General features: G+C 56.9%; 1 protein-coding gene across 2 annotated transcripts; it reads right to left on the reverse strand.

Annotated features, from left to right (window-relative positions):
• Nucleotides 1-607: 607 nt before the first annotated feature.
• SARDH (sarcosine dehydrogenase) lies at nucleotides 608-21,408 on the reverse strand. Of its 2 annotated transcripts, none has more exons than XM_061476869.1 (22): nucleotides 21,052-21,408; nucleotides 20,862-20,967; nucleotides 19,941-20,256; nucleotides 18,901-19,079; nucleotides 18,341-18,520; nucleotides 17,624-17,747; nucleotides 17,374-17,474; nucleotides 15,950-16,054; nucleotides 15,405-15,534; nucleotides 14,474-14,560; nucleotides 14,261-14,351; nucleotides 12,467-12,608; nucleotides 11,103-11,186; nucleotides 10,506-10,619; nucleotides 9,855-9,993; nucleotides 9,204-9,317; nucleotides 7,638-7,785; nucleotides 7,196-7,289; nucleotides 3,289-3,451; nucleotides 2,799-2,967; nucleotides 2,282-2,417; nucleotides 608-1,041 (listed from the first exon to the last, which is right to left on the reverse strand). In XM_061476869.1, the coding sequence occupies exons 3-22, from the start codon at nucleotides 20,251-20,253 to the stop codon at nucleotides 916-918; spliced, it is 2,739 nt and encodes a 912-aa protein (XP_061332853.1). In that variant the 5' UTR covers nucleotides 20,254-20,256; nucleotides 20,862-20,967; nucleotides 21,052-21,408; the 3' UTR covers nucleotides 608-915. The 2 variants fall into 2 exon arrangements, with proteins under 2 accessions (XP_061332853.1, XP_061332852.1); XM_061476868.1 differs by having other exon boundaries at nucleotides 20,862-20,970.
• Nucleotides 21,409-22,593: the final 1,185 nt, after the last annotated feature.

Here is a 22,593-nt window from a genome sequence, read left to right on the forward strand (position 1 = left end):
AAGGTCATCGTTCAGACCTGGAGATGGACCCTCTGGCACAGCCAGCGCACACCGAGACAGCGCTGGGGCCCCACCACCAAAACTGGGGCGGGCACTGCATGTTCCACACCCCAGGCTCCACTCCCTAAGGGTGCTGACTACCACTGGAAGCGGCAGAGCTTGGTGCTTAAACTTGCTCTGAGCTTTGGAGCCACAATGGAGCATTTTGCCAGAGCAGGAGCTGAAGCTGCAGCTGTGACCGGGATGGAGACAAATCTGTGCTTGTGGAGATGGGAAAAAACCACCTGGAACCCCCTGGGTAAAGCCAACAGCTTCACAGTGCGGAACAACCCTGCAGCAGGCCCAGCATCCACCGTGTGAGTGTCCTTGGGCCTCTGGCCCCTTCCCTCCACAACCCCAGAGTGCTCCCACCCCAGCTCCGGGTCCCCTGGGCACAGCCAGGGCAGCTGACACTTCTGGAGCAGGGACTGAGGCAGGATGAGACCAGCGGGATGGCAGCGTTGGAGGTACAGCTGTATTAACAGCAGTTAGCTTAAAAAATCCATTTCCAGACAGCGTGAAACTACATTTTGAGGGAGTTTCCAGCAAATACAAAATTTGAAACCACTTCAGTTGCAGTCGAGCAAAACATTGTTTTCAGGCCACTTAACCCAAGGAAAAGAATTATTGCTTTAGTGGTACTGCTTCATTTAGAAAACAGAGCAACAACATCTTAGGACTTTTTGGCATCCCTTCCTCATCTTCCCCAATCATTTGACCTAATTTTGGTTGATGAGTTCGCTGCAGGCAATTCCCCGGCTCCCCCAGCAGACCCTGTAGCCACCTGGGGCAACGGGGGCCGGGAATTCAGCCAGCAGCTTCCAATGGCATCTTCCTCTCCCACTGCAGCTGCAGCCCCGCTCGCCGGCCCCGCGCTCAGTAGATGCCCTTCACTCGCTGGTTGTCTGGGTCGAACGGGGACCTGGTGTGTGCCTGTGCAGGGTAGGGCACCCCCATCCGCTCCAGCTCGTAGCTGCCGCTCCGCACGAAATCCAGTGAGACCTGCAAGGCCGAGCCATGGAGAACACCCCAAGAGGTGCCGTGAGACCCCCGTGGGCACCAGTCCCCATGGGCAGCATCCCAGCTCCAACACTGGGCCAGCTCCCACAGAAACCCAGCTCTGCTGCCCCAGGAGGGTGCACAGGGAGGAGGGAAATGGGTTGTTAAAAGCACTCAGCTAAAAGCAGTCAAAACCAATGCACTATTTTGTTTTTCAGGAGGTTGTTTTTGGTTTTTCTGTGTATTTGCTCACTGGCACCTGGTGCAAAGTGCACTTAGAGCCAGGCTGTGGGAGCTCATTGCCAAAGGGGGCACCTTTACAGCCCACACAGTCAGCCCTGGCTGCAGGAGGGGAGTGTGGTGGCAGCCAGGATGTCACCGCTTGATGTGATGGGTGAGAGCTGAGCCCACGGGGTCACCCAGTGCTGGAAACTGTCAGTAATTCATCATCACAGATTGTTTGTTTCCCTCCTCCCTGCTTCACCCCCTGTACCTCTTATACTCCTGTGACTCTCTAGCCCCGATGCTGCAGACACGTCCCATCATGGAGCCCTGTCCCCAGAGCCAGGGAGATCACACCTGGTTACTGAAGGGCCACATCCTTGGGAAGGATACTAATGGGCTTACAAGCAGCACAGCAAGGTGCTGAGCACTGTGCTGGGGGCTGCAAGGAGGGAGAGGTGGGTATGACTGGAAGAGTGAGAGTAACATGGAGAGGAGAGAGTGGGAAAGGGAAGGAACATTTAGGGCACAACATTCACCATAAGGAGAAAAGATCCCTTCAGGGTGTGAGGGGGCAACTGGAACACAAAACTACTTGACTTGGGAATCTTCCAGTGATGCCAGATTGAAAATCAAGGCAAGAGGATGAAAGCGAAAGCACAAGCACATGCACTGCTCTTGGCTTGCAACAGGGAGGGTCTCTGGGGACATCATCCGCAGCCTTCTGTCCCCACATGAGATCCCTGGCCTCTGTGTATAGCGTGCTGCTTAATGAGGGCATCTGATTTACTACCCAGGAGAGCCAGGGTTAATTAAGAGCCTGCTGCACGCCTATTGGCCACTGCTCTGTATGGCATAAGTTAATTCACCTCTGCAATTACTTGGCTGCAATGAACTGAGCAGCACTTGAGCTGGAGACCGACCCTGCCATCGAGCCACAGCATCGCTTGGCATCCAATGGGCTTGTGCGGGTGGCTTCAAATCCAAACCAGTGCTACGTCCTCCTGGGGTCTGCACTCACCGGGCCCCCCGCCGGGTCACGGATGTAGCCGTAGGCGATGGTTTTGTCAATGGCAAATCCGAAGTCCGCCCGCCGGATGTGGCCGACCACCTCCCCGTTCCGCCAGACCGCCTCCAGGCCGAACATCGGCACCTTCCTGCAAGGAGAGGGCAGAGCTGCCCTCAGCAAACCCCGCGTCAGGACCCCAAGGAGCACAGGGATCTGGGGAGTCCGGATCCCGCGTGCCAGGGCTCCCAACGTCTGCATGTTCCTGAACCTCCCTGCGCTGATCCCAGCCCGACTTGCAAAACCTCCTGTTGATGCGGGTGAAACCAGATAAACCCACTCCCTGTCACACTGCTTCCAGCTCCCATTAAACATCCGGCAGGGAATTTGCGGTGGGATTTAAATTAGAGACAGAATTAGAGCGTGGAAAGCAGCTGAGCCAGCCTGCAGCGGAGCTCCACGTGTGTGCCCAGGCGCAGGGTGATTGGGGATAGCTGAAGGTGCTCATCCTGGGGCACCCAGTGGTACTCACTCCTCGGTGGTGAAGCAGACAAGCCGGCGGAAGATGCCCTTGGCTTTCTGAGCCTCCACAGCCTCCCGGCCCAGGAAGGGGATGCTGGACTTGAGCTTGCAGGTGAAGGCTAAGCCTGCTTCCAGAGGGGTATCGTCGGGGCGCAGGTCTGCGTGCCAGTGCCTGTACCCTGCAGAGAACAAGCATGGGTCCACAGTCTCTCCCTGCCATGGCAGCAAGCCCAGGGTGAGCAGCATCAGGAGATCAAGACATCACCCCTGCCTCTTGGACACCCCGGTGGCCCTCAATTCACTTGGCCCTTGACAAAGCAACCTCAAGAGGAGCCCATACTGGTGAAGTCTCAGCAAGGAGCACTGGGACCAGTAGCATCTCTGCCAGTAGCTACCAGAGCTCTGGTCTCACACCAACCCATCCCTGAAGCTGGGAAAAGCCCATCTGGTCCCTGGCCAGAGGCAAGGCAGTGAGCACTGCTGCAAGGAAACCAAGAAACCTTTCTCGATGCTGAGGCTGTCGATGGCCCTGTAGCCAGCGTTGGCGATGCGGTGCCGGGCACCCGCCTGCATCACCGCCTGGTAAACCTTCACGCAGTCTGCCCGGGGCACGTGCAGCTCCCAGCCCAGCTCCCCGACGAAGGACAGCCTCATGGCACGGACCTGCGAAAGGCAAGAGGTCAACACTGCTGCGATGGAGCCGGGCTCTGCAGCACAGAGAAGCTGCCGAGCCGCATGCTGCCACCGTGGAGGAACACTGGCTTGTCCAGGAGCACCCTGCTCTGGGGGACGGCCTTTCCCTGCTCTCCCTGAGCTTCTCATCTCTGACTGCCTGAACTTGGTACCTCAAACCCAACTCTTCCCAGTAACCAGCAGAGATGGCCTGCGGGTGGAGGTGGCCGTGTTCAGCATCCTCTGGCTACTGACCCCAGGGCTGCCAGAGCCAGAGGGCTGGGCTTAGCTGTGGTGTTCTATTTCCACCTGGGCTGGGGTTACCTGTGATGCTCCATCTCCACAGGGGCTGGGGTTAGAGGTGATGCTCCATCTCCACCCAGGCTGGGATTAGCTGTGATGCTCCAGCTCCAGCCAGGTTTTGCCTCCCTCTACTGATCCATCAACACCAGAAGAAAGCCTGTGTGCACTCCCAGCCCTGCACCTCCCCAGATCAGCCCATCAGAGGGGGAAGCCAATCCCCAGCAGGACTGTCCTGCTGTGGGGTACTTTGTGGCTGCTGTCCTCTGGGGATGACCCCACTTGGGGTGGTGTTCTCAGAGCAGAGCACCCAAAGGCCTTGCGCTCCCACCCTGGGGGGATGCTCAGGGTCCCCCCAGTGGAGGCTGTGTCCCAAAGTGTTGTTTCTCTGCTGTCAGATCAGCTCCAAAAAAGCATGAAGCTCCAAAGAGGAATGAGCAGATCAGTACAGGGGACTCAGTGCTTCTCAGGGGAAGCCTCATCCAGGGAGACATGCCTGCCTGCCTGCCTGCCTGCAGACCTCTGGGCCATGCTCAGATCGCCCTGCCTGTGCTCATGCCCCTTCTCACCGTGCTTGACTGCACCCTCCTGTTGTCCCTACTGAAACAGTCTGCATCTCCAAAGCTTTCCAGGCCACTTGGGGCCACCCCAGCTCAGACACCTTCCCTGGAGATGGCCTTTGAGTCTGAGTTGTGTTTCCCTCTGCTGCATTCCTTTGGATTTCTCCACCCCTGTGGATCATCCCTTCGGATGCACATCAACTGCAAATGCATACCTCACTTTGGGAGAGAGAGTAACTGAAGCTTCACACTAGATTGTGATCTCCAGACCTACCAAAGCAGTTTCCATCTGGGAACAGACTTCCGGGCTGCTTCTGTCCTGCCTACACTGGCTCCAGGTTTCTCTGGGACAGAGGCTGCATCTTGCCCTTTGCTGAGCTCTTACTGCAACCAGGAGCTGGTGTCAGCTCTGCTCTCTAACCCCAGCTACAAACAACAACAGGCAGTGACAGGCATGAGAAGTACCAAAGGGCTGCCCAGGCTCCCTGTTGTGAGGATGGCCACAGGCACTGGCTGAGGACCCAAACCCATCCTTGTCTTCCCCAGCACCCATGGGCTTTACCAGTGCTACAGAACTAATGTCCTCAAGCAGAATTCAGGGCAGGTTTTAAGACGCCTCAACCTTTACAGTGGAAGTGGAGAGGAGGAAGGAATGCCACAGGGATGGGGAATTTACTCCAAGCTTCCTTACAAGCTGTGAGCCACCCTTCGGTCCCCACAGCGAAGCACAAAGGCTGGCAATCACTTTGCGAGGTGCACAGGCACAAGGGGTGGGGAGGAGCTTTTCACTCCATACAAAGGTGTCATCGAATTAGGGAGCAGCCAGCGCTGAAGGCGCTGCAGCCGGCTGCCATCCTCATCCCGGCGGGAGATGCTCTGGGATTGAAAGGCTCCTCCCTGACTCATTGACCCTGCCCGCGGCTCACAGCCGGGGCTCTGCCTGAAGCGCGCTTTACTTTCAGGAGCAAGTTACTCCTGAGAGAAGCTGCCTCAACCCACTCTGCTCCGAGCATCCCATCGAGAGCGGCAAGGTGGAGCAGGGCTCCAGAGAAAATGGGAATCCTTGGGAAAAGTGGGGTGCCAATCATTAACTTTGCCAGGCTGGGTTGGGGTGCCCCATGTGTGCACCCCAGGCAGGAATGCGAACCCCACCACAGAGGCCAAGGGGGATGCTGAGGGCTGGGCTCAGTCCCTCCTGCTGGCCTCCTGCTGAATTCCCCTGGGAACAGCTTTTTCTGTTAGATTTCAAGCGGAGCTATGCAATAGCATCAATTCCTGGGCTTTTGAGCAGCAATTCAAAAGCATTTTAAGTATCTAGAAAATGAAAACCTGAACTTCACCCTGTATCCAGCAGTGAAATTCAAAGGGAGACCTTTCACTGCTGCTCAATACAATGAGAGTCGCTATATATAAACTCACAAACCAGTCGGTAATTTCCAGAGTCATTAGCTCTGCTGGAGGTCTCCTTTCACTCCAGCTGATTTTGTTCCACTACTGAGTTAATGCATGAAAATCTCAGTGATAACTTTTTAAAGATGCTGGGTTCAGTTTAACGCCTCTGGAAAGCAATAATGTCAGGAAGGCGCCAGCTCACTGTCCTGAGAACCCTCTGATGTCAGCGTGGGATGGATTCTCCTGTGCCCACCGTGCAGCGGGGGCTGCTCCCAAAGGGTGGCCCAGCAGCAAGCAGGGACCCCCAGTCCAGTGCCCTCGCACACCCCTCGGGCTGCTCTCCTGAGAGCCAGGGCATTCACACTCCCAAGCCCCCACACGATGTCTACAGCGAGTTCCAGCTGGATTATTTTGTATAAACTTCAAGTGAAATGCAAATAAACTGATCATGCTCCGGAAAAGGGAGCATTCACACACCTTTCCCAGGGAGTCAGGAGGTTATTATGGGATGTTACCAGCTTGCCACAGGCATGTCGGAGAGGACGTGGGGAGGGTTACAGCTCACTGGCAGAGGCTGAAATGCATGTGTTAGACAACCTGCAACAGTGGATTGGGTGACACTGGTCACACTGTGGGGTTTTGGCACCCGGAGCACAGGGCGCACTGATGGGGCTGGTTTGGAGGATTAACGTGACTTGGGCAAAACCTGTGTCTTAGTTAAACCACTCTAAACCCTCACTAGGCTCCTACTTACAAATCAAGAAGCCTTGGTAGGGGGGCAGGAGCCAGCAGCATCCCCCCCTTCCTTGACTCTTCCCAGGCTCACGAGCTGACAGTGGTGCTGCTTTCCACCGCCACCCCAAAGAGCTTCCATCCCCTTGCTCCAGCTCTGACGAGCTTAGCCCAAGGTGTCAGCATGGAGCATTAGCATTTCTGTGCTTTTCTTGCATAACCACTGACGTGAGCCTGAAGTCTGGGCAAATGCAGGATGATCTGTGCTTGCACAGGAAGCTTAAGGCTGTCAGACTTCTCCTGTGATCAAACACAGCAGCTCCACAGGCTGCCCAGCCCTCGCTGCCAGTACTTGACATGCTTCACTTTACATCGCCCCTGTGGTTTTATGAAGAAAGTTTCTAGAGTGTCAGAGAAATTTCTCTATCACCAGAGCTGACCCCTGGGCTGTGAGAGGCATCTCTTGTCCCTCCAACATCACTGCAAAGCCACAAGTCACCACGTCCCTTTCCTGAGCTGAGCCTGGGCTCTGACACCACTGGGTGGCTGGGGGAGCAGGGGGCACCAGGCAGGCAACTGGGGGAAAGCCCTGCTCCCACCATGGCCTTTTCTAACCAAAAAAAAACCAACAAAACCTCCTGGCTGCCCACTGATCCCTGTGGAGGCAGGCAGCTCCCCAGCAGGATGCTCAGGCTGGCGGTGGGCACCAGCAAACAGCTCCTGGGAAGCTCAAAGGCCATCCCCATCCTACCGTGCACCCTGCGGCCGTGACGAGCTTGTGCGTGGAGAAGGGAAAAGCCTCGTTGCTGAGGTCGGTGTCCAGCACTTCCTGGAGGACAACGCGGCTGTGGGGAAACAGCAAACGGCCGTGGTGACGGATGCAGCTCCCAGCCTGCTCTGAGAGCTGGCACTAAATGTGCTTTGTCTTGTTGGCAAGCCAAAGGCGTCCCCCCAGAGCGGAGCTGACGTGGGTGACATGGTGCTGTGAGAGCCTCAAAAGAAATGCCACTTCCCCAGCAAATGGAGTGTTCCTCCAGTCAGAGCATCGCCTGCTGTCATGGGGCTCACACCCACCCCTGCCTGACACAGGAACCTCCATCTGAGGCATCCCTCCATCCATCTCTGCATCCTTCCATCCATCCCTCCCACTCTCCATGGTCAGGGTGCAAGGAAGGGCCCACAGCACTCCTCACCTGAGGGGGCCCTGGATGCTCATCATGCCCAGCTCCTCCGAGCAGTCAAGGAGCTTGCACTGGAGCTTCATGTCCTGCAGCACAGCCGTGATGTGTGACCAGTTGTGCTGAGCCACAGCCCCACCGATAGCCAGGTAGTAGCCATCCCCTGGAAGACACCCCCCCCCGGCAGCCTTTCAGGCTTGAGAACGTGGGGCTGGGGGTGGTGCCCAGCTCAGCTCAGGGCTAGTTTTGCTCTCCAGAGGCTGAGCTGCATCTCTGAGCCCCTCTCACTTGCACAGCCTGGGGAGACTGCCATGAAAGGAGGGTTAAATTGTGATGGGGCAAAGGAGGGCTTTGGGCTCTGCTAACGTCCATGCTGCCTTTTGTGGGACTCAGCACAGTGAAAAACAAACGACCATTAAAACCTGGAAGAAGAAAAGGTAAAAGAGGCTGTCTGAGCCCTGGAGGTGCCTCTGTGTATCTGAGCAGCACAGGAAGAGAAAAAATTCTTTGTCCATTGAGACCAACGGCAAAAGCATCCGTTCTTTTGTCCCAATACAGAATGGAAGCCAAAGCGTGGAGGGAGCTGGGAAATGCCTGTGGGAGCAGGGAGGGCAGCAGCGACTGGGCCATAACCAGTGCAGGGGCTGCTCTGTGTATGAGGAGGAATTTCATCTCATCAGTAATCCTAGGTGGAAAAATCCCCAGGGATGGAGTTTGAGAGCTGATTACTATGGAATCAATCTTCCCCCTGTCTCTCCTGCCACTACAGAATTTCTCTCTGATAGCCTGTCACAATGACAGCAAGTGCAGCCACCCACTGTAATTGGAAAAACAGACTTTGCTGCAATTAAACTCCTCCATCGCCCGACAGACCTGCAGCTCTGCCATCCGCTTCCACCACCCTCTGCCCCTGCCAGCGCCCAGACAAGAGCGATGCGGGGTTCTCTCACGGGGAGGGAATTGCTCACCAGTACCCGACCACCCCAGGGTGAAGACACTGAGGTCACCCCTGCACCACCCCGGCCCTGTGCCTGCACCCGCGGCTGGGCTGGACCCTTCCAAGCAGCAAATCTGAAGGTGCCGGTGCATGGGGACAGGGCCCTGTGGCCACCCGAGTGAGAACCTCTCTTGATGGCTGCTGGAGCTGAGCTCAGCACCCTCCTCCTCCTCTGCTGCTGCTGCCTAATGCCATTTCTGCCCTCTGGGCTGGCTGCTCTGCTCCGCTTCAATTCCTCGTTATTGCAGCTGATAAGGACGTGGGGAGAGGTCAGAGCTGCCAGCCAGGGCTGGACAAACCCAATAACACCGATGAGCAGAGCAGGGCCCCGGGGGATAATCTGGTTACAGGGACCAAGAGGCAGAGGTGGGAGAAGCAGGCGGCTGCCATTAGGTAAATGTGATCACCCCGAGTGTGGCAGGGATGGAGGAGATGCTGGACCGAGCCTGCCACCACGGCTGCTGGGACTGGAGAGGTCTCTGTGGAAGGCTGGGAGCTGAGCTGCAGGCACGTAACCCCAGGCAGCGATCCCACAGCGGTGCAGAAACACCCGCATCCAGCATGGCCCTGCTCAGGGCTTTTACCTTCGAAGGCGGGGGCCAGGGGGGAGGCCGGGGCCCCGGGGCTGATTCGGCTGACGGTCAGGTCGCTCTCCACGCCGCCGCGCCGGTTCAGCATGCAGGTGTACACGGTGGAGCCTGCGGGAAGAGACCGGCACTGCTGCCACCAGCCAGCCCCGGAACAGAGCCACGGGGAGAGGAAGGTTTGTGCTCATCCTGACATCGGCTGCTGCTCATGGGCATGCCCTGACCGACCCTGAATGTCTCGGCACCCGGAGGGGGAGAGGAGCGATGCCCTTTCCCTTGGGCCTTGCATGAGGAGCTGAAGCTACATCCTTAGAAATGCCATAAGCTGCTGCCCAGCCCCAGAGATGAGGACAGCTACTCCCTGTGCAAACAGCAGCTGCAGAGGGTTGTACTTGATTTACTCCATGCATCACATCTCCAGCTGTGAGCCACAGCCGGAGCCAGAGGGACAGACACCCCCCACCCTTCACCCCCCAGCTCAGAGCACTTTGCCCCTGTGTAAATGAGAGCAGAATCTCGCCTCTGGTGAATGCAAGGAAAGCAGTCACTTCCACACCCTTCCATGCCCTCCGCAATACAGCACTTGAAAGAAAAGCCAGTTTGGGTTGGTTTGGGGTACGATGTGACCGCCCGGGGCAGAGCCGGTACCTGGTGCTCTGCTCACATCAGCAGTGAAGAGCCAGTTTGCTGCTTTTGTTGCTTCAGGACCAACGAGGTAGAATTTCCCAAAGTAAGACATGTCGAAGAGCACCAGGGCGTTTCTGCACGTTAAGCATTCGGTCTTGATCTGCAGTTAGAGCAAACGCTGCTGCAGCTGAGCCACATCCTCACTCCACGAGAGGAGATGCACATTAGAAGATGCACGTTAAGACCAGGCACTCGCCCAGTCCCTTCAAAGGCTCCAAAACACGCCTGGAAAACCAGGTTTTAAATGGAGCAAGCCTGAGAGGCCATCCTGTATGCAAAGATCCCACTCCTTACCTCACTTACACAGTGACAGTTATCAATAATAACGGTTAAACTTTAGCACATGGGGTTTTCCCCCCAAAGCTAGTTGCAATTCATTAAGAAAGCAGCAGTGAAATTCCCATGGCCTCTCTGCTGAGGTTTCCAAGCAGAGGCCATGCGCTTCTCTCAATCTTTTTGGAACATTTTCCCCAGTTTTGGGCAAAGCTTGCTGCTTCCCTCCCACTGAGCCTCACCAACTCCGTCTAAGGCAGGGCTGTGGCAGGGGTTCTGCTGCCTCTAAACCCCGGCTCCAGATGCGCCCAGCAGTCTTGGCTTCCTCCCTGCACTTACAATGTCATGGTGGGGGGGGAAGTCAAAGGTGTACTCGTCCCCCAGCAGCCGGTTGTAGGTGTAGTCCCTATGGCGCTGCCGGCCGTACGCGCCATAGTAGTCGTAATCCAGGACCTGGGGGACAGGGAGGATGGGGACAGCGAGGAAGATGATGTGAGGCTGAAGCCAAGGGGCTGCTCAAATCACATGCACCCTATGCCAGGAGATGAATGGGCTTGTGCTGCACCTGCCCATGGCAAAGGGTCCCCTCCCTGGCATCCCTGCCCACTACTCTTCTCGCTACATGGAAGTGGGATCAGTGCCTGTCCTCTGGGGGTGTTGCAGGCAGATGCTGTCTGTTGTGGAGGAACAGGCGGACACACACACTGTGCACACACGGATCTCCCTCTCACTGCTGTTACACTGAATTAAAGCCCAACAGCTTTTCTGGACCCGTTTGGGGGACATGGCACTGCTTGCAGCATGTCACACACCCTGCACACACAGGACACATCCTACATACGCCACGAACAGCCAGCACCCTCCAGGTTGAACACAGGCCACGAATACCCCCAAAAACATGTGCCATGAACACCCTGAATAGCACACGGTGCTCACCGGGGCTGCCCCCCTGGGGCTGAACCAGCCAGGCCTCTCCCAGCCATGCCGCTCCTGGAAAACGCAGCCCTGTCGCAGCAGCTCCTGCAAGAGCAAAGCCAGAGAAATGGGAACAAATGGTTAAAAGAAGCCTTATCCCTGCTCTCTGAGCGGCCCAGGCTGCCCTCCCCAAGACCTGGCTTGTGACCCCTTGGCTTTGGCTATGAGCAGCCACAATCAGCTCTGCAGTTTGCCTTTCAAAGCAGTGGCAAACCCAGACTGCCTGCGAATTGCCTGGGTTTTTTGTCCCCAGGAAGGTGTTTGCCTCAACAGCCAGGATGGGGCTCAGCGTGCACCTCACCAGAGCACACGGTGCAGGCATTACTGTCCGAGACGCTAAATCCAGAGCGGAAGACTCTCCCCAGTGTTTACAAGAGTAATTACACAGTAACATTTAAGATTTATACATCAACCTTCTCATCCCTTCTCTGTGCTCTCAGGAAAATCTCTCTGCACGCAATTAATTAGGGATCCATTAAGATATTTTTGTTTGGTGCCTCTGTTCGGAAAAGAATAGATTTTGTTGAACGTTTCAGAAGTGATTCAGTGCCTATTTATAAAACACAGCGCATGTTCTGGAGCTGCATGTATAAATACCAGGCTGTCAGTCAAATGGGCATCGCTTATTAGACAGGCTATTATGAAATAAATTGCATCCTCAGTGTCAGAAAACAACTGAGCTGTCAAGCAAACACCGGGGGCCAGCAGGAGGGATGTCTGCTCTACCGCTGGAGCCTCTGCTCTCCATCGGGAGGGGAGCGGTGGGGTGTGAATTGGCAACAAGCAGGAATGGGCTTGAGGAAAGTGGCTGCTCCTTGCCAGGGGATGTGGGACAAGGCACCAGCCCCGGGTCACCCTGAGCACCTCGGGAGTGCTGGGTGCTTGGGGGGCTCTGGACTGCACAGCTGCAGCACTGCGGGTGCAGGAGAACACTGGAAACGGGAGGTTTTATCTCAAGTGCTGCATCTCGAGAGCATTCACCTACAGAGGCGTGTACCAGGAAGCGGCTGGCCGAGGCAGAGCAGGAGCCAGCCCTGGCTGGCAGCTCCAGGGAGCACGACCAGCCCGGACTCAGGGGGTGCCAGCAAAGGGTCCCTGCAGAGGCACTGCTGCTCCCCGCTTCCCACAGCCCTCCTCATGGCCCAGCCTCGCTCTGCACTGTGAGTGGGGAGCATCCAGTATCCCACAGCCCTCACACCAGACAGGCAGTGAATGGAATAAGCCTCTGAGGGATACAGCTGCAGCCTCTCCTGGCCACCTCTTTTATGCTGCAGGGTCTCCCATCACTGCTTGCACAGCAGCCCTGGTTGGGGCCCGGGTCGTACCTCGTGCAGTGGGTCCTTCCTCACGTTGCGCCCCGCCAGCGGCTCGTCATGGGGGAAGACGACGGAGTAGTTCTTGGCGTAGGACTCATGGCTCCGCTCCCGGATCCAGCGGTTGTTGTTGGTGAGGGAGCGGTGAAACCTCCTGGAGGCAGGGAGAGGTCCGGATGAGCCCTCCAGCTCCCAGGCTGCCTCCTCAGCGTGGCCCTCTTGGCCAGACCCGGATGCGGACGGAGCTGCTGTGGTGCAAACCAGCAGTTCCTGCACCCTGGTCATGGCTGGGAGAGCAGAGGAACCGCGGGGGCTTGGGGCTGGCCATGCCGCAGCGCTGCCCCTCGGAGCCGGGCCCCACTGGGCTCCCCAACCCTGCTCCAGGCACATCAACCCCAGAGCAATCGGGAGCAGAAACCAGCGCTGCCGGGGCACGGGAAACAGAAAAAGAGAAAACTTGATGTTAGTTCTGCTCCACTTCAGCAAGGGGCTGGCCCCAGAGAGCAGCTCACACAGAGCCAGGTTTAAACCCAGCCCTGACCAGAGAAAGAGCCTTGGACTTCCCTTACATTTTTCATCCAGTTCTCCTCAGGTTGAAATATAAATAAAACCCAAAGCATTTTAAATCTGTTCTGACATATTTTCATCTTTCAAACAGAAAAGCTCCTTGAAAGAATGTGCCAGCTCAGCACACACTCAGGTTGTTATTACCAGAGACCTATAACTCATGGAGAGCAGCCCCAGGCACCAGTGGCACCTTTCCCAGGGCTGGAGAAAGGGAGGCTGGAGCTGGCCAAGGCAAGGCAGAAGCATCTCTAAGGCCTTTTAAAACGGCACTTTCAGCCTCCCCCCCGGGGGGTGCAGAGCAGAGGCACCAGGGAGAGTGCTGCAGCAGCATGAGTGATGCTTCCAAAGCCATGACCAGAGCATCCCCGGATCCCATCTGCCGTGTCAGCCCCAGCCCCTTCCCCGATGAGCTGAGCTGCTGACAGCGGCAAGAGGAGCAGCAGCTGCCAGATGAAATATTTACAGGCGGGTGTTTTGAGAGGATAAATATTTAAATGTGCAGAAAAGGGAGTTATTTAAAGAGGAGCTTAGTAATCGTCACTGAAAGAAAAACCGGGACTGACACCAGCCTGATGATGGGGCAGATGGGATACGGGGATGCTTGGCTAATCCGGACACATCTCCTGCTGATTTCTGCACTGACTCCCCTCTCCTCCCAGTCCGAGTCAATGGGGTGTTTACCAGCTTTACCACTCAAGCAATATGATTTTAAAGGCTTTGTCCCTGACAAGGTGGTTGCTGTCTCTAGCAGCCCTGTAAGAAAGCCCAAACCCAATCAAGTATAATCAAGCAAGTCAAAAGCAATTACAGAGCCAGCAACATCTGTACAGCCAAAGCTCTGTCGTGCTGAGGGGGGGGAACTAATCTTTCTCCTATAAAAATTGTCACCCCCAATTATTAACTTAGAGGATTAGGCACAGTGCTAATTGAACAACAACAAAACCCAAATGTAATTACCCTGTCCTTTCCCATCACTGCAATCTCTTCGTGTCTGAGGGAAGCTGTTTGCACAGAAGCGGAATGAGGCAAATGAGATAAACCCCACGTGTAAATTCATTAAAGCCATTGAGCATAATTGATTCCAGCTCCTTGGAGGACACAGGCTGCGGCACAGATGCTGCCCAGACACCCACTCCTAATGGCAGCATCCAGCCTCGAAACCCATCCCCAGGGACCACCCAAGGATGAGGGACATGAGCGATGGAGCACGTGGGACCTGGGGCAGCTGGGGTGACCTGCCTGATGTCGTAGCCATACATGTCCTTCTCCGGCCGCCCATGGATGATCCAGTGAGCCAGCTCCCGCCCGCAGCCACCTCCCAGCATCATCCCTGGGGGAAGAAGCAAGGACCAAGCTGAGGCCAGGAGGCCAACTCAGCTGTGGGCACCAGGCTCTGCCAGGAATATGATGCCCACAGGGATGCCCGAAGTGTGATCCCTCCAACTCTCTTACCAGCACTGTTGAAGCCACAGCCAAGGAAGAACCCTCGGACTTCTGGGGCTTCCCCCATGAGTGGCTTGTGGTCGGCTGTGAACGACTCTGCAAGACAGAGGGGATGTGCCAGGACAGGCACTCTGGGGACACTCAAACAGCAGCTCCTCTGCAGCACTGCATCACCTGTCCCTGCAGGGTGAGCACCCGAGGCTCAGGGTAGCTGTGCCCCCCACTCACTGCAAACCAGCACTGTGAGGAGAGCACCTTGGTGATAGGGTTAAGACTAAAAACCTGTGCAGCAGAATGAATCCCCAGCAAGAAGTGCGTGAGGTACTGCAGTGGCTGAAGCATCCTCTTTATACCTCCCAGTCCCCCAGTGAAGAGGGCTACACGGACCTGTTTGCTGCCTCTTCAGCAGCTGGGCTGTACTTCATGATGATGACTGTCTGTCACCTTCATTGATTTCTGCTGGGAACTTCCATGAATCTGAGCTACTTTATTCAGCTGAGAGATGGCTGCTGACGTTGCCCAAGGCCCCTGCCCTAACCACGGCCCATGGTGCAGCTGCTGCTCCCTACAGGGTTTTCAACCATGATCCCTGTGCAAATCCCAGCTAGGAGGGACAGGGCAGAGCCCTGGAAGAGGTGTGCAATCCTCCTCCCTGTTTCACAGGGGGTCATCCATCCATGTCAAAGGAAGGAGGGAAGGCATCTCCCACCCAGCAGTGCCCGGCAGTTTCCCAGGAGTGCTGTGCTCAGGAGAAGGCAAGAGCAGAGCAGAAAGAATATTCCCATCTTGATGCCACCCTTCGGGAGATGACACCATTGCAGCCAGGCCACAGGCACTCTGTGTTCAGTTGTCTCCTCCCCGGGTTATGAAGTTCCCCCTTTGCCTCCAGCAGGATCCTTGGAGCAATGCAGCCACCCTGATGCCACTGCAGCTCCATTACCTGGCCCACAGACAGTGGATTTAATGCCTGTTTTCTCCAGCACTGGAACTCTGTTGATGGCACCTTCAATGTGTTTCATGAAAACATCCCAGTCCAGGTCAAAGAGGCCAAAAGCAAATTTTTCAGATACCTGAAGATGGGAAACAGGAGTCAGGACACAAACTAGAACACAGCTGATGGCCTAAGAACCTCTTGTCTCTAGCAGCCTTGGAGACTGTAGGAAACCAAGGCTGCTTTGCAGGCTCTGGTTTCTTTGGGGTTTTGTGAACAGCCCAGACGAGCCAAAGGTCTGCAGTGAGCCCAAATTCAGACACCTGGATAAGGGATGATGCAGCAGGGCAGGGACCAGACGGTGGCCTCTACATCTCCCCAGCCCAGCCTCTGCATCTCGTATCTCTGCCACCACAGACCCAAAGGGGAGATGCTCTCCCACGCATGGTACCGCGGGCGCCGGGGCTGAGGCACACACGCCTGCGCACACCCTCCGAGGTGGGTTCCCTGGAAACCTGCCTCGCTCCCCCGGAAAACCTCCCGGCACCGCTCACCTCCTCCCAGAAGATGGGGTTTGACTCATATCCACCCACAGACAGGGCATCGCCTTGGAGACGGAGATAGACCGAGGCGTCGTGATCGCGAACGTTCGGCATGTTCTGAGAAACAGGGAGGGGGAGTGGAGGGGTGAGAGGGGCCGAGAGCCGCAGGGAGACCCCAACATCACCCACTGTACCCAGCGGGGCTGAGCGGGATGAGCTGGGGCCTGGGGCAGAGGGTCCGGACCTGTGGCCATGACATGCCAAGGATGGGAGCAGCGGTGGCTCTGCGGAGGTTCCCTCAGTCCTGAAATCTGGATGCCCGCATTGTCCCAGGAAGAAGGCACCCAGGTCAAAACCCAGCCAAGTCACGGGCAGTGGCTTAGCCAGGCACTCGAGCTCAAGCCAGGTCTTGCACAAATCCTGCCTCATCAGGAGCTGTTGAACCACAGCACTGCGGGCAGGAGTTGTGCTGTGGCCCCAGCACAGGGCAGCAGCTGCTCCTCCATGGCACCCACAGCGCTGGGAATGCTCAGGGGGAGCGGGAGCCCCTTTGGTTGATCCCAGCTGGGAAGCATCACTGCTCTGCCCCCCAGCTCTGCAGAGGCTGCTGCAGCAAACACAAGGGCAGCAGTGCACAAAGAATCAGGGATTTGTTCTTGTGAATAATGGATAGAGAAGCACTCAGATAGTGTGGAAGTACTGGTGTAAGGCCTGCTGCGAGTCATGTTGACAAATGGGATTAAGTGGATTGAGCAGAGGTACTGGGGTCTGCAATATGCAGCCTCTTCTCTGCAAAGTCCTCACCGTGTCTGTCACAGCAAGTGACTGGGTGCAAATATCATGGGCACCAGCACTTTGGAAAATGAGGCCTCTTGGACTGAAAAGTCAGACACAGACTGTGTCAGAAGGATGGAAACTGAATGTGTCACCCTCAAAGCCCTGGTGCCTGAGTGAATGAAGCGTCCTTTGGCTCCTGAACAATTCTCCATAGCCAAAGAACAGGGACAGACTTCTTGGGACAGCTTTGAAACGCACAGAGAACTTCACTTCTGTCTGCCAGGGACTGCGGCTCATTCAGAAAGTGTCTGGCATCTTTATGAATGCTGCCATCAGATAGCAGACACACCAGGGACCTGATAACAATTCTACTGAGATTGAAAAAGAAAAGAGGCAATTATCCTGCTCATCATAACGTTGGTAAGTACTAAATGTGACTCTATTATGGGCAGCGCAATAGTCCTGCTAGAAGCAGAAGCTGCTGTGTGCGCACTTCCCTGGGTGCAGAGCCCAACCTGTGTTGCAGGCAGGATTTTGGGAGGTTCCCACAGGTTTTGGGATCCATGGGGGTCATCCCTGCCTGGTCCCACTGCATGCAGGGGCAGCAGCCAGCACTGTGCCCCGGAGCACAGCGGGGACCTGCAGCGTGCGGGACTCACCTGAATGCCCTCGATGCGCTCGGTCACCACGTAGGCGTGATGCATCCCCACCAGAGGCACTTGCACCCCCGCCAGGCGGCCCAGTGCTGGTGCCCAGACCCCTGCAGAGAGCAGCCGGTGCTGAGAACCCCTGGGACCCCCATGGGAGCTGCGGATCACACCCGAGGGAACAGGGACTGGGGCAGAACCCCTGGACACAGAGCCCCCCCCTCCCTGCAGTCCCCGTCCCCACCTGCTGAGCGCCCCGTACCTGCGCAGTTCACCACGCAGGGGGTCTGGATGGTGCCGTGCGCCGTCTCCACCGCGCGCACCCTCCTCACCCCGAAATCGTCAGCTCTGACCTGGATGCCGGTGACCGGGCAGTTCTCGATGATCTGGGGCAGAGGAAGGGCAGCAGAGTCGCAGCAGCATCACAAGGGCTTCAGGACATCAGCTCACCTGATACCCAGCCCCCCCACCAGTCTGGAAAGGTGAATCTGAGCAGTGGTCTGGCAAGGGCCCTTTCCAACAGCTATTGCTGTTAGTGCTGATACCAACATACCCCTCCCCAGCTGCGGACTTAAACCACTGCTCTGTGCCCCAGCACTTGCCCAGGGTGTTATCTACCTCCACATGAGCAAAGCAACACACCAAGGACAGGCTGGCGGTCCCTGCCTTAAGGAATAGATTGTGTTACCTGACTCTAAAACCTCTGCTCTTTAAAGGAACCTGCCCTGGGCACTGCCTCACCTTGCTCCTAAAGGTTCTTTTCATCCTGTATTTCCCCTGGATCTTATGGTTCCTGCCAGCTTTGTCACTGTGACCCAAACAGCCACCAAAGCCACACAGGACAACACCCTTCTTGGGCAAAGACCTGATGCTGCAGGAGCAGCTCTGCTCCAGTGGGAAAGAGGGAAGATGGGGAAGGCAGAGGATAATAACATCTCCTCCCAGGGTCAACAGGCATTAATTGCTAATTAGGAACTACCGTAGCGCCTCTGGCAGCTGCTGCTCTGGCAAGAGTCGAGCAGGTACCAGCGGGATCCATGGTGCCATCCTTGGGGACATACAGCGTGCCATACAGGTCTTCGATGTTCATCAGCGGGTACAGGTCCTTGGTCTGCGATGGGGTCAGCACGTAGGACTCAACTCCGTACACCTTCCCCAGCTGCCAACCGGACAGAAAACCAGGAGCTCAAGCAGGCAGCCACACAAAGCCACAGTCTTTGCTCATCCCTTGCTGTTGGAGGAAGAGACTCCCTAGGATGTGTTTCTCTCTCAGATGAGACAGTTGCTGCCCGAGGGAAGCCCTAAATCCAACATGAGATGGTCTCCACAGATTTCAGGGAATATGGTCCCACATTCAATGCAAGCTGACTGCGCAGCTGGAGGAATGATGCTGCCACTATCTGAAGGGGTAAAAATCCACGGTGGATTTGATTTTGCCTATTTGCCAGCATTTTGCCTGTTCCAAGCAGCCTCACAGAGCCAGGAGGCTGGCCCAGAATCCCACCCGGCTGGGGGACACACCGAGGGGCTACTCCCTACCGACATGAGCCTCTTGTACTCATCAAGGCGTTGTTTGTTGGAGGCGATGAAGAGGCCCCCGTTCTGCACCCAGCCCGTGTGCAGCCCCGTCTCCGCCGGCAGCTCCCGGCTGACCACGTCCCGCGTGTGCGCCAGCAGCTCCACTTCCACGTCGCTGGGACGCAGCTGCCACAGCAGACCTGGGGACACGGGACACGGGTGGGACCGCGGCTCCGACACCTCCGTCACCCGGTGGGATGCTGACGGGACCACCCACCCCGCGGGGAACGGGTCGCCCTGACGGGGCTCTCGCTCCATCTCGTGGCGATGTGGGAGCGCTGCAAATCATGGTCTGCTCGTGGGAGAAGAGAAGGCTCAGGGAGACCTCGGGCAGCTCCGGTGTCTGAAGGGGCTCCAGGAAACCTGGAGGGGCTTTGGACAAGGGCCTGTAGGGACAGGCCAAGGGGAATGGCTTTAACCTGCCAGAGGGGAGACTGAGATGAGCTCTGAGGCAGAAGCTCTTCCCTGTGAGGGTGCTGAGGCGCTGGCACAGGGTGCCCAGAGAAGTTGTGGCTGCCCCATCCCTGGCAGTGTTCAAGGCCAGGTTGGACACAGGGGCTTGGAGCAAGCTGCTCTAGTGGAAGGAGTCCCTGTCTGTGGCAGGGGCTGGAACTGGGTGAGTTTTAAGGTCCCTTCCAACCCAAACCAGTCTGGAATTAAATTAATGGGAAAAAGGGGGTTTTATGGAGCAGATAACCCCCAAAAGGACAAAACCTCCAAAAGCCAATTGGCTTGTTGAATTAAAAAAAAAGCCTGGGAATAACCTTTTTCCTTTTCCCTATGGCCATATAAAACTACAAGGAAAATTGAAAAAAAGAAAACCTGGGGGACGTTTTCTCAAGAAAAAGTTGTGTCAAATGAAAACCCAGAAACCCTGAAATTCACTACAATGAAAGCTCCTCCAGCACCTCCAGAGCTGTGCCACAGACACACTCCACGGACACCAGCACATCCCAAAGCATCCCCGTGCCCGCTGAACCCCGCCGTGCCCCCCACCTCACCGGCCGTGTGCCAGGTGGTGCCCGAGGTCAGGCGGTCCCGCTCCAGCAGCACCACGCTGGTGACACCCTGCTTGGCCAGGTGGTAGGTGGTCTGACAGCCCAGGCTGCCCCCCCCGACCACCACCACCTCTGCGGCGCGCGGCGGGGGCCGGCTGGGCCCCCTGCTCCCGGAGCCCTCCTCCTGCAGCGTCTTCTCGTACGGGACGCTCTTCCTGGCCGTGGGACCGGTCGCGCTGCCGCGGGCCCGGGGGCTCCTCCATGGGGCGGGCAGGCGGGGGGCGGCCGCCCGCCAGGCACAGCTCAGGTACCACATGTCCTGCAAAGACACCTCGGTGGCACCGCGGGTGCTGTGCCAGGCTCCGAGCAGCTCCCAGCCACGGAGCGAACCCGGGGCTCGGCCCTGGGACCCCGCTCCAGCAGGGAGACGGGATCCCGGTGGCACACGTGGGCAGCTCCAAACACCCTTCAGAGGGGCCCCGCTTAAAAAGGGGTTGGAAATGCTCAGGGCGCGGCGACGCCTGCGCTCGCTCACGCCTGCAGGAGCTGCTTCTTTTCTCCTCCCTGCATTCAGGAGCGGTGTGGCCACAATGAAGGCACATTTTTGCCCCTGTCAGACGAGGGCGGTGCAAGAGCTGCTGGCGGGGGACGGGGTCGGATCCTGCCTGCAGGCACCCCCGTTCCCGCGGGTGTGCCTCGGGGTTTGCTCCCGGGGTGCAGAGGGGATCTCAGCCCAGCACCAGCCCCCTCGCACAGACCATGGACGGGGGCTCCCGGATCTCCCCCCACCGAGACCCTGCTCGCTGCCAGGCGGCCTCCGAACCTCCCGCTGTCCCTGTGGAGCTCTGAGCTCCAGCTTGGAATTCCCGCGACACCGCAGCGGCTGCTCGGACACCCCGCGGCCGTTCCCACCACCCCACTCACCAGCGAGGCGCGCTCGGGGCCGGCCCTCCCTGCCGCGGGGCCCCTGCTTCTGCCTTCCTCCGATGCTCTCCTCCTCCTCTTCCGTGCACAGCTGCCCCTTCGGCCCCTGCTGCAAGAAACATTAACCAACACCGGGGGCGAGCAGAGCCAGCCCAGGCGGCCGGGAAGCGGGGGTTTACGTCCCTCTTACCCCTTCTTGTGGCTCTGCTGCTTCCCAACAAAGGATAAAGGCAGGCAGAAGAGAGAAATTCAAAACAGGGCGGAAACCAGCGCTTTTCTGCCCGGCTCCGTGCCCAGCAGGGAACAAACAGCCCAGCCAGGGCCAGTGGGACCCGTCAGCTGGATGCCAGAAAGCAAACACGGCGAGAAAAGCACCATCTGACCCTCTGACAGCTTTCCCAGCAGTTACGTTGTCAGAGCAGAACTAAACTCAATTCACACATTTGCTAAGGCAGCCCCGGGAGCTCAACGTGAGGGTGGGAACACCAAAAACGTGAATTTAGAGTGGGCAGGAAAACAAACGTTTCATTTAGATCTCGCAGCCTGCAGGTCTATTGTTCCTCCAACCCAGGACTCACCCCTGGAATTAGGGCCTGTTTGGGCAGGATACGCTGCAAAGGCGGCTCCGGAGGACTCTGGTATCTCGGGATGCAGAGGTCGGGGTGGAGCCGGCGGCTGGAGGGGCCGGGGCTGAGCACCGTGTCCCAGCAGCATCGAGCGCCCCTGGCCCAGGGAGCCCCCAGCAGCCAAGGGATGGTGCTTTGGGGAATCCCAGCATTCAACAGCACCGTGACCCCGGGAACAGCCCTCAGTGCTCCCCACAACCCCGAGCCCCTGTTCTGGGATACCCAGCCTGCATCCAAATCCCCCAGCTTGGGAAGGGTTTGAACAGCAGTGGAGGGGCTCCTTGTTCCAGCATTAGCCTCTATCTCCATCAGTATTTCTCTCCCTCCCAAAGATAAAATCAGTGTCTAAGTTTTAAAGCAAGAGCCCCAGTACCTCCAGACTTCTCCATGGACTAATTGCACAAAATAAACCACAGAGATGCAAACAAATCTAACCTCCTGTTTGCAGTGGGGTGTTTCTGTTTGACAGGCCAGAACCATTTCATCAGCATGCACTAATTATAAATATGACCTTTGGGTCAAAACAGATCTAAACCAGTACAAGCCTGAGCAGGCATTCAGCAGCCCCAAAATCAGGACAGACACCTCAAAAAGCGGCACCGACTGTGGTCCCTGGGGCACTGGTGCAACTCCAGAGCAGTAACAAGGTGGTTATTGTCCTTGATGGTCAGTCCAACGTGGAGGGAACCTACCCCAGTTCAGTCTTTGCACTATAATTCTTAGGTTAGTTCTGAAATGAAGGAGCACAGTGGTTTGTATGGCTGGCTGCAGTTTTCCAGGTCACAGAAAACGTTATAGGTAATGCAGGAATGTGCCAGCCAGGCATGCTCATCACCATGGGAGCAGCCTCAGGCGTGAGCCATCAGTGTCCCATCGCACCAAGCCCTGCACCACAGTCTGAATTTGTGCTTGGGAAAGTTTTACCAGTTCGCTCAGAGCAGGGGCAGCGCCCGGCGAGCCCAGCTGATGGGGAGGTTACGTCAGCAGCTGCCACTGCTGGGGATAAAAGAGTAAAGAAATAAACCCGTGCCTGGTGCATCCCCTCTTGGGACAGGGGCTACGCGCGGCTGGAGCCAGCTGTGCTGCCCAAGGCTGAGAGCCATCCT

The sequence above is a fragment of the Pezoporus flaviventris genome, unplaced genomic scaffold (genome assembly GCF_033815535.1).
Source record: "Pezoporus flaviventris isolate CSIRO_AGI_PZ_B2104156 unplaced genomic scaffold, CSIRO_AGI_Pfla_v1 ptg000097l, whole genome shotgun sequence".
In the NCBI taxonomy this organism is placed as follows: Eukaryota; Metazoa; Chordata; class Aves; order Psittaciformes; family Psittacidae; genus Pezoporus; species Pezoporus flaviventris.